Source organism: Garra rufa, chromosome 4 (assembly GCF_049309525.1).
Source record: "Garra rufa chromosome 4, GarRuf1.0, whole genome shotgun sequence".
Taxonomy (NCBI): domain Eukaryota; kingdom Metazoa; phylum Chordata; class Actinopteri; order Cypriniformes; family Cyprinidae; genus Garra; species Garra rufa.
The window spans coordinates 14652324-14672509 of NC_133364.1; the positions used below are offsets into that span (position 1 = coordinate 14652324).

Here is a 20186-nt window from a genome sequence, read left to right on the forward strand (position 1 = left end):
CACCACAAAAAGACGGTTGCAAAGCAGAACACGGCTGTGCGTAAAAACGCACTGACAGCAGTGAGACGGACTGAAATAGCGCAGATATTAGCATTTATATTTTCTCTTTTTTACATGATTGTTTTGGTTACAAATGTTCTTTTTCATGAGCTCAGACAGCGAACGTCCCGCAGCTGCTGTCGAGATGACCACCATTGAAACGGGAGGAAGGCGCTGAATGGGGGGCTGGGGAGCCGCTTGGCTTTGGGCACTCTTCAGAATGAAATGGATTTCATTTTCCACATGGCTTCATTTTATTTGGGGAGGCTAACTGACACAATTTATAACCCTCTTCCTTTCCCAAGTCGCTGTGTTGCTCCCATTCAGGGGAAAGGCCGTGGCAAAAGCCTGTCTGCATTATATGAGCCAAACTCCATTCATTAGTGCGGCAGACACTTCAGCTGTGAAGGACCAGCTAAGCGCTACCATGTGTGACATGGGCGAGTGAAAGAATGGAGATGGAGGGGCGGGGGAAAGAAAAAAAACTCTTTAATCATATTCGGACACCTCTACCCGCCAAATGAAGTGCCACACAGACCAGAAAATACCAGCTTAGTTTCAAAATCCTATGTGCTCAAATGGAACCTTGGAAGATTTCTAGTCAGTTTTTAGAATTTTAAAATTCTTTGTATATTTTTTAGAACTGAAATTATTAAATAACATTCTCACGCATCATTGCTCACTCCTTTATTCTGAAAGCAATTAAAAGCACATTTATAAAAATCAGTGGCCAAGATTACCATGCGCTTGGTTTAACCATCACCATAGAGGAAAGAAGATCGTTTAGCGATAGTAATTAAAAGCCCCTGTTGTGGGTTTATGGCAGATTGTTTGTTACCTTTGAAGTTGAAGGAAATTGGCATTGTAACTAAAAGAGGCACTTAAGCTAATTATAATATCGCGCTGTTAAGAAAAACTAATTTAAAGGTTGTATCAGCGATTTCTAGGCTAAAACATAAAGTGTCAATTTCAGCTGACCTTTCATCACGATCCGCTCGCTGCCTGACCCATAAATTGTCTGTGAAAAAACCGCGTCTCTCTGGTCAGCCTAGGGTCCGAGATATGCCAAAAAAACAATCGGCGCTATCAACACACCACAGATAACCAAACAGTGCTCCAACCAATCAGCGTCAGGGGTTTGGTGTTGTGGACTTTCCTACTGGTGCAGGGATGTGAGGGAGGCGGGGCGAAAATCCACAACACCAAATCCCTGACGCTGATTGGTTGGAACACTGTTTGTTTTTGTGTGGAAAGGTTGGTAGTGCCGATTGTTTTTTTGGCATATCTCGGACCCTAGGCTGACCAGAGAGACGCGTTTTTTTCACAGACAGTTTATGGGGCAGGCAGCGAGCGGATCGTGATGAAAGGTCAGCTGAATTTGACACTTTATGTTTTAGGCTAGAAATCGCTGATACAACCTTTAACACTACTAATATTGCTATATTGACAAAAACACTACTGTAAGTGGTAAAAAATATCACTAAAAGAATTCTGTCCGCTGTTCTTCAGAAAAATCCTTCAGGTCCCACAAATTCTTTGTTTTTTTAGCATTTTTGTGTATTTGAACGCTTTCCAAAAATGACTGTATGATTTTGAGATCCATCTTTTCACACTGAGGACAGCTGAGGGACTCATATGCAACTATTACAGAAGGTTCAAACCCTCACTGATGCTTCAGCAGGAAAAAAAACGATGCATTAACAGCCAGGGGTGTAAACTTTTGAACAGAATGAAGATGTGTGCATTTTTCTTATTTTGCCTAAATATCATATTTTTTTAGAAGCTACAGAAGATACTTACATGTTTCCCAGAAGACAAAATAAGAAAAATTCCAAAAGTTTTTACCCCCCGGTGAAATGCATTCTTTTTTCTTCTGAAGCATCAGTGAGCATTTAAACCTTCTGTAGTAGTTGCATATGAGTCCCTCAGTTGTCCTCAGTGTGAAAAGATAGATCTTAAAATCATAGTCATTGTCGGAAAGGGTTCAAATACACAAAAATGCTAAAAAAAAAAAAAAAAAAAAAGGATTTTTTTGAAGAACAGCGGGACGTTTATTTGTTCAGGACAAACAAGGGACTCATGAAACCACTAAACCAAAAAAACGCAGTTGTGGATCATTCAGGTAAAGGAATTAAGAATCAAGTGTATGTAAACTTTTGAACAGGGTCATTACTTTCTCTTGTGGACTATGTAAACGTCTATTATGTGAAATGTTTTATTCAGGTCAGCACTAAATAAAAATAGAATTTGGTATGATTTCTCTTATTTTGGTAAAATAATTAAGGTGTATGTAAACTTTTGACCTCAACTCTATCACATATGATACTAAACAAAAAACCACACTCAGGTGCACTTCTTAGGGGAGGAGTTTAGAAAAGATGAGTTCAAAATCGCTAGATGGAGCAAAGTTGTCTTCAGACACATTTTTTAAAAGCGACAAAGTTGAAACCTATAACGAGGTCTTAAAAACTCATGGTGTAGGATGCTTAAAAAACAGTGGCTGAAAAAGTTTGTACTTAGAAAGAATTTCACTGCATATAATGAATCAAGATGGTGCTGGAAGTTTTGCCAGTTCAGAGATACCATCTCAGACTACGTATAGATACCTGTGTGTGTATGTATGAATGCTGGGCCTTCCAGAGCGGCACAAAGCCTTTGGGGTCTTTGCATTCCCACATAGCAACAAATCAGGCCTCAGTTATGCATTCACACCGTAAACTGGTCCGCACCAGCGAACAAGAGGAGGTGAGCAGATTCCTAGTAAATGTGTGGAAGATTGTGTGGGAGAGTGAAGAATTTTATCTCGAGCCATTGTGTTTTTGTTTTTTTTTCGTATTAGGGTCTATCAAGACAACATATAAAAAAATATCACCATTAAAGGGACCCAAAAATGAAAATTGTCACCATTTATTCACCCTCAAGTTGTTCCAAACTATAAGTTTCTGCTGAGATATTCTGAAGAATGAGGGTAACCCAACAGTTGATGGTAGCCACTGACTTCCATAGTATTTTTGGCCACCATCAACAACATTTTTTAAAATATCTTCTTTTTGTCATGATCTGGGCTGTGGGGTTTCCCTCAGCCACCTGAGGTCGCTGTTTTCCCTTCCCTGCACTGCACTTCCCTAAATTGTACACTCCTGTCTAGTCATTAGCACTGATTACACTCACATCTGTCCACAATTATCTGGTCTATAAGAACACTCATTTCCCACTACTCATCCTGGCTGCATTGTCTCCTGTACTGTCTCCTGTCATGTTTGTTTTCATGTTCCTGAATTCCCGGACTTAAGTTATGTTCTAGATCTTGTTTATTTTGTGTTTGAGTTCTTAGTTTGTGCCGTGTTGGCCTTTTGTCTTGGTTTGTTTATTTGTTTAATTAAAAACCCTTTTCACCTGCATTTGGACCCATCTCTCATCTCCTTCAAACGTGACAGAATGCAGCCAGCACTAATGGGTCCAGCAGGGAGGAATATTTTTTTTGAGGAGGCGACGTTCCCCCGCCTGGGGGCAGCGACCACCAGCTCTGTTCCCGACACGGCGGGGATGTCGTTCGAGGCGGCGTCGGCCAAGAGGTTCAAATTCATCTACGCCTGCCTGGCGGCGATGGACACCCGCAGTGCCGAGGCTGGGCGGAAGCGCCCCTGCTTTGCGGAGGGGGTGGAGACCGCTCTCGCTGTTCCTGATGCGGCGTTGACCGCGCTCGCTGTTCCGGACGCGGCGGTGACCGCGCTCTCTGTTCCGGACGCGGCGGTGACCGCGCTCTCTGTTCCGGACGCGGCGGTGACCGTCCTCTCTGTTCCGGACGCGGCGGTGACCGCGCTCTCTGTTCCGGACGCGGCGGTGACCGTCCTCTCTGTTCCGGACGCGGCGGTGACCGTCCTCTCTGTTCCGGACGCGGCGGTGACCGTCCTCTCTGTTCCGGACGCGGCGGTGACCGTCCTCTCTGTTCCGGACGCGGTGGTGACCGTCCTCTCTGTTCCGGACGCGGCGGTGACCGCGCTCTCTGTTCCGGACGCGGCGGTGACCGTCCTCTCTGTTCCGGACGCGGCGGTGACCGTCCTCTCTGTTCCGGACGCGGCGGTGACCGCGCTCTCTGTTCCGGACGTGGCGGTGACCGTCCTCTCTGTTCCGGACGCGGCGGTGACCGCGCTCTCTGATCCGGACGTGGCGGTGACCGCGCTCTCTGTTCCGGACGCGGCGGTGACCGTCCTCTCTGTTCCGGACGCGGCGGTGACCGCGCTCTCTGTTCCGGACGCGGCGGTGACCGCGCTCTCTGTTCCGGACGCGGCGGTGACCGCCCTCTCTGTTCCGGACGCGGCGGTGACCGCGCTCTCTGCGGCGGTGACCGCGCTCTCTGTTCCGGACGCGGCGGTGACCGCCCTCTCTGTTCCGGACGCGGCGGTGACCGCCCTCTCTGTTCCGGACGCGGCGGTGACCGCCCTCTCTGTTCCGGACGCGGCGGTGACCGTCCTCTCTGTTCCGGACGCGGCGGTGACCGTCCTCTCTGTTCCGGACGCGGCGGTGACCGCTCTCTCTGTTCCGGACGCGGCGGTGACCGCTCTCTCTGTTCCGGATGCGGCGGTGACCGACCTCTCTGTTCCGGACGCGGCGGTGACCGTCCTCTCTGTTCCGGACGCGGCGGTGACCGTCCTCTCTGTTCCGGACGCGGCGGTGACCGCTCTCTCTGTTCCGGACGCGGCGGTGACCGCTCTCTCTGTTCCGGATGCGGCGGTGACCGACCTCTCTGTTCCGGACGCGGCGGTGACCGCGCTCTCTGCGGCGGTGACCGCGCTCTCTGTTCCGGACGCGGCGGTGACCGCCCTCTCTGTTCCGGACGAGGCGGTGACCGCGCTCTCTGTTCCGGACGCGGCGGTGACCGCCCTCTCTGTTCCGGACGCGGCGGTGACCGCGCTCTCTGTTCCGGACGCAGCGGTGACCGCGCTCTCTGTTCCGGACGCAGCGGTGACCGCGCTCTCTGTTCCGGACGCGGTGGTGACCATGCACTCTGTTCTGGACACGGCAGTGAACGCTATCTCCGTGCCTGACGCGGCGGTGTCCGCTATCTCCGTGCCTGACGCGGCGGTGTCCGCTATCTCCGTGCCTGACGCACCGGAGACCACGATCTCTGTTCTTGACGCTGCGACGACCGCGCTTTCTGTTCCTGACGCGGCGGTGACTGCGCTGCACGGGCCTGGCCCGCCATCCCTCCCCCTGATTCGCCGTCCCCCGTTCCTCCTCCCTCCAGACTTGTGGAACGTCTGGAAGCCGTTCCGTGGGGAGGGGGTACTGTCATGATCTGGGCTGTGGGGTTTCCCTCAGCCACCTGAGGTCGCTGTTTTCCCTTCCCTGCACTGCACTTCCCTAAATTGTACACTCCTGTCTAGTCATTAGCACTGATTACACTCACATCTGTCCACAATTATCTGGTCTATAAGAACACTCATTTCCCACTACTCATCCTGGCTGCATTGTCTCCTGTACTGTCTCCTGTCATGTTTGTTTTCATGTTCCTGAATTCCCGGACTTAAGTTATGTTCTAGATCTTGTTTATTTTGTGTTTGAGTTCTTAGTTTGTGCCGTGTTGGCCTTTTGTCTTGGTTTGTTTATTTGTTTAATTAAAAACCCTTTTCACCTGCATTTGGACCCATCTCTCATCTCCTTCAAACGTGACACTTTTGTGTTCAGCAGCTGAAAGAAACTCATACAGGTTTGGAACAACTTGAGGGTGAGCAAACGATATATATAAATAATATAAATAACTTGTTAATAGTGGATAGTTAAGTCATATTCAGCCAGCATATAGGCATCAAACTGCTGTCTTTCTTCATGAGCACGTTAAAGTAGCACAGTGCAAAGAGACTATAGAAACGACTCCATTGTTAATACTCTGAAGGAATTTTGACAAGAGAGGAGAAAAGGGGCAACTCTTCCAAACTAATCCTGTCTGCCAGATTGCATATCCATCTGTGAGCGGATGAAACCAAAGAAGACTGGGATTCCACACATAGCGCTATAGGATTTACATTAGCCTTAACCAAGCAGGTCTCTCATCAAACCAGAATTACGCCCCCCTTTCACTCACTTGGGGTTTTGAGGACTTTGTAAACCCAAACAGCAAATCCCCTTCCTCACACAATCACAATCCTCAATCTATTTTTGCAAGCTGCTGGCATTCTCTTCTAGCCAAATGGGCCTTCAGTACCATATATTGGTCTGTGTTAATTATATACGATGCAAAGATTTGTTTGACATACCTGAGCGGGCTTTTCCTGGACCACTTGCTGTGGCTGAAAGAGAAAAAGAGAAACAATTAGGATTTTCTGAATGCAATAAATAACTGCTACAATATATAACATTAAAAGTCTCGCCTTCCCTGAGCCCATTGAGTTTTAACAGACGCCCTAAAGCGTGCGGTGAGTTTGGTGGGGGGTAACTGAGAATGAATGAGGGAAAGTCATGTGAGAGGAGGCAATGCCTCCATCGCGATATGATTGGATATGACTGGTTGTATTCGGCTATGATTGGTTCATGCAATAAATCCCGCCTCATGTGTTCGAGCTCGTTCTGCGTTTGCAAATCAGTCTGAATGAACAATATAATGGTGTTAATGGGAAGACTAATTTAAAAAAGTAAGTAAACAACTCACTTTTAGATATAACCACTTTGTTACATCAAAATAATACTTAAAATGGCGTGAAAACATGATCTGTGAGAGTTTTTAGTGAGTAATCAGCTTGGTGAAATTTAAAGCTATTTATGAGCTTTGTTGACTGATGATCTGAAAAATTCAAAAATAGTTAACTATTAAAAATAATAGCTGAACATAAGTTCAAAATTGTTTAAACTGTTACTGCCTTGATGAGATTCATACTTGGCTTTAATAAATAGAATACTGCTTACACTGCTAAAGTAAAAATATAAAATATTTGATGAAGTGGCAATAGTACAGCATACAATGCCCAGATTGTGCCCTACTCGCATTACATCATAAACCCTGAGCACTGCCACCCCGCAGGAAGTGCTTCTAAGACCGGAGCTTGACAGCTGAGGAGTCCTCCGCTGCTCTGAGAGCCAGGCAAAAAATAAAACCCTGAGAGTGTCCAGTGTTTGGAACCAAAGCCAACTCACTGCCGATAGAGTACACACACACACACACCATTTGGGATTGTTGGGAGCAGCTGGTGTGTTTTGTGCCAGCTCTCCCTGGAATGCTATCAGGCTGTAACACAGTAAATGTCAACACCGGATGGAAGCAGGCGAAGAATGCAGCTGGCGATAAAGGGAAATTGGGAAAATGATGCACACATTCCAAATGGGATGGACGGCACACAAATATACTTTGGAGACGGCATTAGACACGAGGAGGAGAATTCCAACACCTTCCTGATGAAACACATGAAATACAAGACGCCATGTGCACTTTACAACTAACAGATGACACTGGATGTCAAAACTGCAAAGTACGTTACATAAGGATACTGTACATTATCAATTTCTCGATTTTAATCGATTCTCATTTTTACGAAATGATATTGATTCTCAAATCCCGAGAATCGATTAGTCAAGCCTGTTTTTAGTTAATGAACGAACACTGTAGCATGCCTACCATCCAATAAATCACAATAAGCTTTGTGCTTTGTTAATTTTGATATGATACAAAGTCTTACATTTCAAATTCTGTCATTTTATTACAATATTCAATCATTTAATGCTGTTTTGGTGCTGTTTAATGTGGAGTGACAGTTCAAGAGAAGCGGCAGCGTGAACTGATCCCAATATAAAAGCTTCTAAACAATGTCGCTTAATGCCACATTTACCTCAGAAAAAACATATTCCGTGATCATAAACTCATTATTCAGCTAGAAAAACTCTAAAGAGGAGCATTTTGCTAAATATATGCGACATATAGAAGATTAATCATGATTTTTGCTGTTCTGTTCTTCAATGTAAAATTTATGTTTGTATAAATCTGTCTGGTTTTTATGACAGCAAGCATTTAAATGTTTATATTTTAAAAAACGCATTGGAGTAGAAATATACTTATGTAATTGTAGCTTGATTATTATATAAACTTAAGTGTTCGTATACAAATGTAGTACCAACTGACTTTCATCTGTATTTTACAGCATTAGTTGAGAGATGCATTTCCTTAAGAAAATTTGGCATGTGCTGAACCTGATATATATCCAAAATAATCAATACTGAATTAAAACGAACCAAATTGCAAGCTTGTGAATCAGAATCTAATCGAATCGTGAAATTAGTTTTAAAACCGAGCCCTACTCTACATGCACAGAAAAAGAGCTCCATAGAAAGACTCTTTTCTTGTTAGCACTGAACTTGTCACCCTGCACATCAGAAACCCACACCCCACTTGCCCCTTTGCCCCTCAGAACAAAAAGGGAAACCACAGCCTTGTCTTTCACAAAACCGAGCTCGCTCTTTGAAGTCATTAGTAGCTGACACACCAAATCGCTTCTGCACACCGAATGACCCAAGGCTCCTGTGACCCCCTTGTGCACTAAAAGAGCAAGATGTACAGTATGTTCCTAAAAAGACAAGGTGAAGCTGAAGGCCTAGAGGAAACCCAACACGGATTTCGGCCATCTTCAGACAGTCCTCCACAGATCGGCTTTTCCTATACAATCAATACAAACAATCAGTGTCAGCAAAACTGCTCTCCATAAGAGCAAACATGTAATTCTAATCGGTTTCCTGTACTGCTATGCTGTATAATTTTGAGATCCATCTTTTAACACAGAGGACAACTAAGGGACTCATATGCAACTATTACAGAAGGTTGCTCCAGAAGGAAAAACGATGCTTTAGGAACCGTGGGTGAAAACTTTTGAACAGAATGAAGATGTGTACATTTTTTTATTTTGCCTAAATATTTTTTTTTATTTTTTTTATTTAGCACTGCCCTTCAGAACCTACAGAAGATAATTAGATGTTCCCCAGAAGACAAAATAAGTAAAATTTACTCTAATCTTCAAATTCCAGAAGTGTTCACCCCATGGCTCTTAATGCATAGTTTTTCCTTCTGAAGCATCAGTGAGCGTTTGAACCTTCTGTAATAGTTGCATATGAATCCCTCAGTTGTCCTCAGTGTGAAAAGATGCATCTCAAAATCATAGTCATTGTTGGAAAGGGTTCAAATACACAAAAATGTTTAAAAAAAAACAAAAAAATTTTTGAGCTGAAGGATTTTTCTGATGCCTTTTAATTTGGTAAAATAATTAACATTTTGCAGATTCTGCAAGACGTATGTACACTTTTGACTTTAACTGTGCTTTTATTTAATTTGTGGTAACATAAATAGAAGGTACCACAAAATAAATATGAACTCATTATTTTTATATATCTGGAGTAAGGACCAAATAAGGGGAGGGTATGACTCCGTCAGATATTTGCTATCAAATGACATGGAAAAAGCTCTCAGACACTATTTGTGTCCCAGTGGTAAATTTGGGTTAATCATTTGGAGATACATTTAGCCAAGTCCCGGATATCCAAAAGTCTTAATTATAGATAACTTGTGAACAGCTGAAATAAACTGAAAATGAGAGGCATGAAAGAGGCAGTGAACGCTCATGAAACTCTAGTTCATCACTGTTCATGCGTAAGGTGACACGTTTTTTCTTCCGCCTCGCAGCTCTGTAAACTTCATTGTTAATGAGATCTGGTTTTAATGTAGGAAGTCATGCTCAGTGACCAAAGGGAAACTAACTGGGGTGAGAAGCTAATTATCATGTGAGAACATTGTCTTTTGTTGTGTATTGAGTTAAATGTTGTGAAACGTAATGTGAAAATGTAATTAGTGACCAATGGACCTTCTTTAAAACATTAATTGCTTAGTGGGATAAAGGTAAGCTGGTCTAAACAACATTTAAACTGATGCTCCAGAAGGAAACACGGTGCATTAAGATCCAGGGGGTGAAAACTTGTAGAATTTAAAGATCAAGGTAAATTACTTACTTTGTCTTCTGGGAAACATGTAAATATCTTCTGAAGGAGAGTACTAAATTAAAAAAATGATATTTAGGCAAAAATGAACACATCTTCATTTTGTTCAAAAGTTTACACCCCTCAGCTCTTAATGCAACGTTTTTCTTTCTGAAGCATCAGTGAGTGTTTGAACCTTCTGTAATAGTTGCATATGTGAAATATCTTATTCAGGTCAGTACTACTAAATAAAAATCAACATGCGTTTTATATGATCCCTCTTATTTTGATAAAATCATTAATATTTTGCAGAGGATCTGACAAAACCTCGTCTGTTAATTCACTCAAATTAACTTCAAATTTGTTACGTTTCAAATAAAATCCTGTCTGCAAATGCGAAAGCTGTTAAAATGGAGTAATGCGAGCCATTTGCAGTTACATTTTAACAGCTTCGCTTTTCAGTAGGTGAACTTCCAATGTAAAGCCTTGTGTTCATAAGTGAACAGAAACTGCACTCTGAGAGGATGTTAAGGCCATTAAATTTTTATGCTAACATGAGATGAGAGCAAGTGCTCAAATATTATTTCAAGTTGTGAGTCACATTCAACGTGCAGCACAAAAACGTGAGGCTACAGTACGTTGCAGTTGGCATGATTGACCATTCATGAATGAACACAATTGTCCTATAGCAATTAAAGCCAAAGACATAACTACATACCAAATATAATCAATTAAGAATCAACCACTCCCTGCAAAAACCCATTCCACTGCTACCAGTTAAAGAAACACACCTTTAGAGAAGCTAAAGGAGATCTTAAAAGAATCTCAAGCCTTTTCTCACTGAAGTGACAGATTAAAGAGTAATTCGACAGTTAGAGTGAGTTTCCAAGCTCTTAACACCACACTGCCAACTGGCCTCGGAGTTCATTGCTTGCCACAACGTGCCACATTGGAAACAAGTACTACTGTGAATTATTTTCCAGCCTAGAGTGTTACGCATGCCTTGAAACAAGGAAAACGGAGGAAAGCGGAGACACCCACCGTGTTCAGGAATGATAACACTGGTGAACAGTATCTCCAAAATAAAAAACAGTGACAAAGAGGTGTAAAAGAATGTGGCATCCTTTATTTTTTTTTCTGTTGGGAAAGATATTTTCACCTTTTAAAAAAAAAGTCATACAGGTTTGAAACCACATGAGAATGAGAAAAAGTACTACATCTTGCTAAGGACCACTTGAGGTACAATTCCTCCCTTTTCAGTACAGAGCATTTATTTCCCTTAAGGAGTTAAAATAATAAGATAAGCAACATCTTTGACATCCTATTAAATCCTGTCTGGTCTGGCGGACTCTTTTAAAGTTGTTCTAACCTTATCGACACAAAACGTTTGAGGTTATACCATAAAATTGTGTGAGTGTACCGTTGTGGGCCGGAAAACTCATAGTTCCCCAAAAGCTATCCTGCATGCAAAAAAGAAAATTACCTCATGATTTAATCACCCTCAAGCCATCCTAGATGTATATGACTTTCTTCTTTCAGACGAATACAATCTGAGGTATATTACAAAATGCCTTTTCCAAACTTTATAATGGCAGTGAATGGGTGTTGTTTTTTTGAAGTCCAATAAAGTGCATCCATTCATTATGAAAAGTGCTCCACAAGGCTTCAGAGGGTTAATAAAGACCTTCTGAAGCAAACCAATGTGTTTGTGTAAGAAAAATATCCATATTTGAAACTTTATAAATTGTAATCTAAAATATGCTCGCTAAAACTAGCATTACAGTGGATTTTTTGGAAGTTTTATTTAATATTTGTCTTACACAAACACATCGATTGACTTCAGAAGGCCTTTATTAACGCCCTGAAGCCATGTGGAGCACTTTTTATCATAGATTGATTTACTTTTTTGTGCTTCAACATCTCAACAGCCATTCACTGCCATTTTAAAGCTTGGAGGAGCCAGGACTTGTTTTAAATACAAATCCGAATGTATTCATCTGAAAGAAAAAAAGTCATAAACACCTAGGATGGTTTGGGAGTGAGTAAACCCCTTTTGGGTGAACTATCCCTTTAACTTAGAAAATGGCACACAAACTCTTCTTATCATTAAATACTCAAGCAAATCTTAGCTTTCAAATAACGTCTGCATGAAAAGATTCATATTGTTGTAGAAATGTTTTCTTGCTGCCATGGTCTCTCATCCCGCTTTGAATGGTGGGAGGATCTTTAAAAACTATTGATCATTGGAAAGTATGTTTGGTAGACATGGTTTTGGAGATGCTTCACTCTTCAAGAATGCGAAGAGGTCTTTGGGCCAGTTACACAAAGAGATTATGTAATGGCTGTAAGTCAGCCTCTGGCACAGGTACCTGGGGGCAAAAAGCTGGGAGCGCGCAGCTGCACGTCTCAGCAGCTCCAGAACAGAACGTGCCGGGGCAGAGCAAAGCCAAGCTAGTGGAAGACTCCTGCTCTTAGGACCTGGCATGTCTTACCAAAACCATTCTCTGCGCCAAGAGTCATTTACTAAAAGCTTTACACTGTGGGGGAACCCCTCCCTCCTCTTACAAGAAACTGCACTGGAGAGATATTTATGCCTCTCTCTCTCATTCACTGCTCCTGGGATCTTTGAATCCTAACTACAAAAAATGGAGGACATCTATATTTGAAATCTTGAACACTGGGAGATTCCATTTTTATTCCAATTTTGTGTTTGTAGCTTCTTTGACAATATAATTTGTGGAATAAACAAGAAAATTAATCTGCAAGAACCAGGGTTTTAATTCAAAATTACAGAATTTGAACTCAATTCATAACAATTCTACACATTCCACACCCCTTGCAGGTTTATTTAGGATTTTGCTTTATTTTTTTATTTTTTTTACTAATTTGACAAGCTATACAGTACAAACTTTATGCTTTCTGTTCTATCTAACCAGTATTGTTAGAGTTAAGTAAAAACTAAAAATTCACTTTAAACTAAAAACTTATATTTTTTATATACTCGCAATTGTGAGTTATAAAGTCTTGTGTGATATAAACTTGCAATTGCAAAAAAAAAAGGCTCAATAAATTCTGACTTTAAAACACGCAATTGTGAGTTAATATCTCACAATTCTAAGAAAAAGTCAGAATTGCTAGATATAAACTCGCAATTGCAAGAAAAAAAGTCTGAATTGCAAGTTTTTATCTAGCAATTCTGACTATTTCTTGCAAACTCACAATTACCTTTTTTATTTTTTATTCAGTGGCAGAAATGGGCTTCCATAAATATTTGATAAAAAACTCAAATAAAAAAAACTTTGAAAATTGCAACTAACTGATAAAAAAAAGTGCATCTAAGTACTAAAATTACTAAAACTAAAATTAAATAAAAATAAATTAAAGCTAAAAATATAAAAAAAAAAACTAACAAAAATGACAAAAGCACATCAAAAACCTCAACTAAAATTAAAATGAAAAGTAAAAATATATAAAATTAATAATAAATACTATTTAGTTGTATATAAATACTACTAAAAAACACATTTTACTGTTTAAATGGTAAATGTCTTTTCCTGCAAATTATTTGACATGTTTTTTCGAAATATCAAAATTTCTGTAATTGAATCTATCAATTTTTGAATTTTTTGGCAGACAACCATAATTGGTGTTTTACCGCATTTTTCAACCTTAAAATAAGGTTGAAATAAATATAAAGATTAGATTAAAAACTAAAATATAATAAAAAAAAATTGCACTGTATTATTTACTAAAATTACTAAATAATAAACTGAAATGAAAATAAATGAAAGATAAATAGAAATATAAAAATGACAAAAGCACATCACAAAATTACTAAAACAAACTAAAATTAAAATGAAAAGTGAAAATGTATCAAATTATTAATAAATACTACTTAGTAGTATATAAATAAAACTAAAAACACATGTAACTATAAACGCCTTTTCATTCAAAATATTTGACATGTTTTTTCTAAATCTCAAAATTTCTGTAATCCAATCTGTCAAATTTGCAGATTGTAGTGGAAAACCGTACTTGGTGTTTTTAGTGATTTTTTGCCGGCCAAAATGTTGCTGAACCCCTAGTGCTTTTGGCTTCATTTAATATATTTGACGGTTTAAATACGCAGAATTTGGCCGAATTTCCCGCAAAATAAGAGTCCGTCTGAGCATATGAATGTCCAAATCTGCACTGTTACAGAGCCACTTTAACATGGTACAGCCCAAGAGACCCTTTCCTGCCCATAAGCCGTATTCATTTTACCTGACTGCCTGGTAAAATTAAGAGGGAAAGTTTAGAAAAATGGAACGCAGCTCACATTTGCTTTAAACTTAAACGGCGAACATATGTTTTGCGTTTGTGGGGGAAAAAATGGCCCTTACTTGAACATAGTCTCCTTAGGGCTGCTGACAAGAATTCCACAAAGACAGGAAACATAAAAAAACACTCTGCTTGATTTGATGAGGCAAACTTATCCAAGGACTCCCTCACTAGAGGCGGACCCCACAGACGAGCCACCCAGTAACTGCACCCCCTCCGCTCCCATGAATAAAGGCCACATGTTCTGTTAAACTGGAGGTGGAAGTGAGGAAAACAAGCCAGACATCTCCAGGGTACAGGGCCACAGCACTGGCTTTGTGATCTCCCTTGGAATGCCTCCACCGGTTCGGCCGAATCTGAAAGGATTCCAGGTCCGAGAGACCCCCCCTCGTCCGCACGTCCCTTCTCGGACTCCAAATCAAGGCGCCCTCCCCAACCAAACAGTGCTATGAATGCCACCTATCAGAGCTGGGCTAAACCCTGCGATTAGGGGGAATTTGCCGAAGGGCCCTTTGTAGAAAAGAAAAATGTCTGCCAGAGCAAGGAATGTGGAAAATTCCTGGCAGGACAAGCAGCCTTTTGTTAGAAGGTTTTTTTTTCGAGGGGGTGTTCTGGAGGGAAAGAAAAGCGCAGACAAATTGGATCTGGTCCGTTTAGGAGCCTCTGCTGTTTGAAGTGAAATCAGTTCCCAGAGTTTCTCAAAGGAGAGAGGAAGAGAAGGGAGAGGGGCGGTGGGGGTCGGCACAGTAATTCAGGTTTTTTACTTCAGTTCCACAAAACTTTCCAGTTTTGAGGGGTTGTTTTCCTGTTCTTGGAGCTCTGTGGGGTCTTTATTGGGAACTGGGTCAATACCTCAGTCGGTCCAATGGGATGCTTTACATACTCTGAAATATAGATTTATAGTTTTCGATCTGATTGCCAAAGTCTGTTTTGATTCTACTAAACATTCCAACTGTGTTGAGGACTGACACAGAAGAGAAGAAATCGTTGAATAAAGTCTTTATTTTTGTTTTCTTTGTTAAAATAGTCCAATGGTTTTTGTGCACAATGTCCTTACTACCTTTCTGGGCCTTGAACGTGATAGTTGCGTTGCCGTCTATGCAGCATCCGAAAGCTCTCAGATTTCATCGGAATATCTCAATTTGAGTTTCCAAGATGAACGAAACCCTTACAGGTTGGACCACTGATGTCAAATGACTATTATAACGATGTCCTTACTACCTTTCTGGGTCTTGAACATGATACACTCTTAAAAATAAAGGTCCTTCAAAAGGTTCTTCAAGCGATCCCATAAAAGAACCATTTTTAGCTCCACAAAGAACCATTCAGTCAAAGGATCTTTAAAGAACCATTTCTTGCTTGCCTTTTTATAATCTGAAGAGCCTTATTTGCCACAAATAACCTTTTGTGAAACAGAAAGGTTCTTCAGATGTTAAAGGTTCTTTACGGAACCATTGAGACAAAAAGTTTCTTCTATGGCATCGTGAAGCACCTTTATTTTTAAGAGTGTAGTTGTGATGCTGTCTATAGAGGGTCAGAAAGCTCTCGGATTTCATAAAAATGTGTGTTTTATGTCAATGTTATGACATATTAAGTTTAAATTACAACGTAATTGCTACAGATGCGAAAACACAGAAAATCGAACCCAATCCGAACTTTTTTTTTTTGACGGGCAAAGGTTTTGGAGGCAGTGTGTAAACATGATTGACACAACGTGAGGTCGTATTTATTTTTTAATGTGCGAAAATTTCGGACTCGGTATGCAATGACCTTAAATTTAAATTATAGCAAAAAAAATTATGAGATAGAAAAGTCATAAACATGGCATTAAAATTCAATCTTAGAACATAAGATATATCTAATGAAAAGTCAATATTGACGTCACAGTGAGAAAAAAGTCATACATTTATTTATTTATTTTATTTTGACTCTTTATCTAGTCATATTTATGATGTACTGTTTCGATTCTAACATTCCAACTGTGTCGAAGACTGAAACAAAAGAGGAGAAATTGTTGAACAAAGTTATTATTTTAGTTTTCTTTGGGCACAAAAAGTATTCTCGTAGCTTCATAACATTACAGTTGAACCACTGATGTCACATGGACTATTTTTACAATGTCCTTACTACCTTTCTGGGCCTTGAACGTGATAGTTGCATTGCCGTCTATGCAGGATCCGAAAGCTCTCGGATTTCATCAGAATATCTTAATTTGTGTTTCCAAGATGAACAAAACCCTTACAGCTTGGACCACTGATGTCAAATGGACTATTTTAATGATGTCCTTACTACCTTTCTGAGTCTTGAACATTGTAGTTGTAGTTGTGTTGCTGTCTTCGGAGGGTCAGAAAGCTCTCGGATTTCATAAAAAATGTTTTATGTCAACGTTATGACATTTTAAGTTTAAATTACAACAAAAAAAGGTTAAATTATGAGATACAAAGTCATAGTTATGGCATTAAAATCAATCTTACAACATAAAAAGATAGATTTTTCGAGTGTTTATCTCATATCTTATTAAAACACAAATTGGCAAAAAGTCATAATTATGACGTACTAATTAAAATTTATGAGAAGTCAAAATTCAGAGATAAAAAGCCAACTTTATGACATTAAATGTCATTGCACACTGAGTCCGAAATTTTCGTATGCGTTTTTTTATCCTTTCCTATCAAAATGCTTGCTATGGATACAAAAACGCAGAAAACCGAACCTGATCCAAACGTTTTTTTGACGAACGAAAGTTTTGGAGGCAGTGTATATACGTGATTGACACAACATATTTATTTCTAACATGCGAAAATTTCTGAAAATATTCTGAAATAAAAAAGGGTCAAATTATGAGATAAAAAAGTCATAATTATGGCATCTTAGGTTAATCTTAGAACATAAAATGATACATAATTGAGATGAAAAGTCAACATTAACGTCACAATGAGAAAAATTTTTATTTTATTTTGACTCTTTATCTAATATCTCGTTAGGAACTTAAATTATGAAAGTCTATTTCCGGGAGAATAAAAATTGGAAAAAAGTCATACTTATGATGTACTGTTTTGATTCTACTAAACATTCCAACTGTGTCAAAGACTGACACAGAAGAGAAGAAAATGTTGAATAAAGTCATTATTTTAGTTTTTAGAGCTCTGTTGGGTCTTTATTGGGAACTGGGTCAATACCTCAGTCAGTCCAATGGGATGCTTTACATACTCTGAAATATAGATTTATAGTTTTCGATCTGATTGCCAAAGTCTGTTTCGATTCTACTAAACATTCCAACTGTGTTGAAGACTGACACAGAAGAGAAGAAATTGTTGAGTAAAGTCATTATTTTTGTTTTCTTTGTGCACAAAAAGTATTCTCGTAGCGTCATAAAATTACGTTTGAACCACTGATGTCACATGGACTATTTTAACAATGTCCTTACTACCTTTCTGGGCCTTGAACGTGATAGTTGCGTCTATGCAGGATCCGAAAGCTCTCGGATTTCATCAGAATACCTTAATTTGTGTTTCCAAGATGAACGAGACCCTTACCCGTTTGGAACGACATGAGGGTGAGTAATTAATGACAGAATTTTCATTTTTGGTTGAACTATCCCTTTAAGGCCCAGGCTTTGAAAACAAACTTCTGAAGATATTTGTTTTTAAAAGAGTGAATGCAGAGGTCCTGAACTTGGTAATATTTCATAACACTGTCATGGTTTCTAACAGCTTTAAATCTGGGGTTGTTTTTCTTCAGATTTGGGGTGTATAAATCAAAGTCACTCTAACATACATGTTCTCATGGAAATGTCCTGGAAGTGCCTGGAGAAAGACGTCAGTGAAAGAATGCATGTGTGCAGCCCGCTGTGTGAACCGTTTCCCCGCCTGGCCATACCATGAAAAAGGACTTGCGTCGCAGAGGTGTCACCATTAATAATGTATGTCACATACCTTTCCCTGTTCATACAAACACAAAGATTTCCTGTCTTCCTCGCCCTCTGCCTCACTTTTTTTTCTGCATTCATTCACACGTCAGCATTGATGCTGTCGTTATGGATTGGTTAATTAAAGGAATAGTTCAAGCAAAAATGAAAAAAAATTCTGTCATTAATTCATTCTAAACCTGTAAGACCTTCGTTCATCTTCAGAACACGAATTAAGATATTTTTGATGAAATCCGAGAGCTTTCTGACCTTGCATAGACAGTAACGGTACTACCACATACAAGGCTGACATGAAAGAGAAGAAATTGTTGAATAATGTCATTATTTTTGTTTGCTTTGCACTCAAAAAGTATTCTTGTAGCTTCATAACATTACAGTTGAACGACTGATGTCACATGGACTATTTTAATGATTTCCTTACAACCTTTCTGGGCCTTGAATGTGTCAGTTGTGTTGCGGCCTATGCAGAGTCAGAAAGCTCTCAGATTTCATCAAAAATATCTTAATTTGTGTTACAAAGATGACCGAAAGAGGGTGAGTAATTATTAAGAGAATTTTTATTTTGGGTTGTTCTGTCCCTTTAAGTGCTGATTATAAATGAATCACTGATTGCAAATCATTGCATTGTGCTGTTCTTATCTTAGAAACTTAAACTTAAAATGACATATCAACTCAAATTTATGAGAAGTCAAAATTCAGAGATAAAAACTCAACATTATGGCATTAAAAGTCAATCTTACAACATAAAATGATAGTTATGAAACATCAACATTGTGACACAATGAGGAAAAAAAAGTCTATTTTATTTATTTATTTTAACTTTTTATCTCATTTCTTATTATGAGAGTCCATTTCCAGGAGGGAAAAAAATATTTGAGCAAAAAGTCATAATTATGACATACTATATCAAATTTATGACAAGTCAAAGTTTAGTGATAAAAACTCAACATCATAACATATTAAGTTGAAATTACAACAAAAAAGGTAAAATTCTGAGATAAAAAGTCATAATTTTGGCATTAAAAGTCAATCTCACAACACAAAAAGATATATTTACGAGATGAAAAGTTAACATTATGACATTAGAATGAGGGAAAAGGTCATAATTTTATTCAATTATTTATTTATTGACTGTTTACCTCATAATTTAAGGATTTATCAGCTAAAAAATACTGAATGCCAACAGCAAAATAAAATATATACAGTATTATGATGTTATAAAGGTCAGTTTACAAGTAATTGTGACTATTTCTCATGATTGCAATGACTTTTTTAATCTCTAAAAGTGATTATTTCTTATTCGGAAAATCGCCTTTAAATTTGTCCAAATGAAGCTCTTAGCAATGCAAATCACTAATCAAAAATTAAGTTTTGATATATTAACGGTAGGAAATTTACAAAATATCTTCATGGAACATGATCTTTATATAATATATGATTTTTGGCATAAAAGAAAAATCGATAATTTTGAACCATACAATGTATTTTTGGCTATTGCTACAAATATACCCATGCTACCCAAGAATGGTTTTGTGGTCCAGGGTCACATTTAGTTCTTGCAATCATCTTTTTCCCTACTGCTTTCACTTCTTCTCTCCCCCATTACAATCGCTCGCCTCTCACACTCTCATCTCTGGAGCACCTATCGAGGCAGCTGTTATGGTTGCTGGCTCAGAGCAAAATGATTAAAGCGCTTCCAGAAGCTGAAACAGGAAAGGGAGGGGGGCAGCGAGAGATGAGGGAGAAGAGGTCACAGGGGTCACCGGTGGAAATCCGTTGAGGTGGTCCCAGCAAACTCCTGCTGTGTGAGTAGAGCCCCAGACTGAACACACGCCCCTATTGGCAGGAATTCAGCTTCTCGTGCCCCAGATAGAGAGGGAGAGAGAGAGATAGAAAAAGAGACGAGAGGAGGGGAGAGGGCTCAGGGAATGCAGGGAATGAGGTAGAGATG

The 20186-nt window shown here is 39.8% G+C and overlaps 1 protein-coding gene across 1 annotated transcript in view; it reads right to left on the reverse strand.

Annotated features, from left to right (window-relative positions):
* Positions 1-20186, reverse strand: part of hmga2 (high mobility group AT-hook 2) — a 46322-nt gene that overhangs the window by 4923 nt on the left and 21213 nt on the right. The window contains exon 4 of the mRNA XM_073838266.1: positions 6297-6329. Within this exon, the coding sequence (XP_073694367.1) occupies positions 6297-6329 (33 nt within the window). The remainder of the gene's footprint in view (positions 1-6296; positions 6330-20186) is intronic.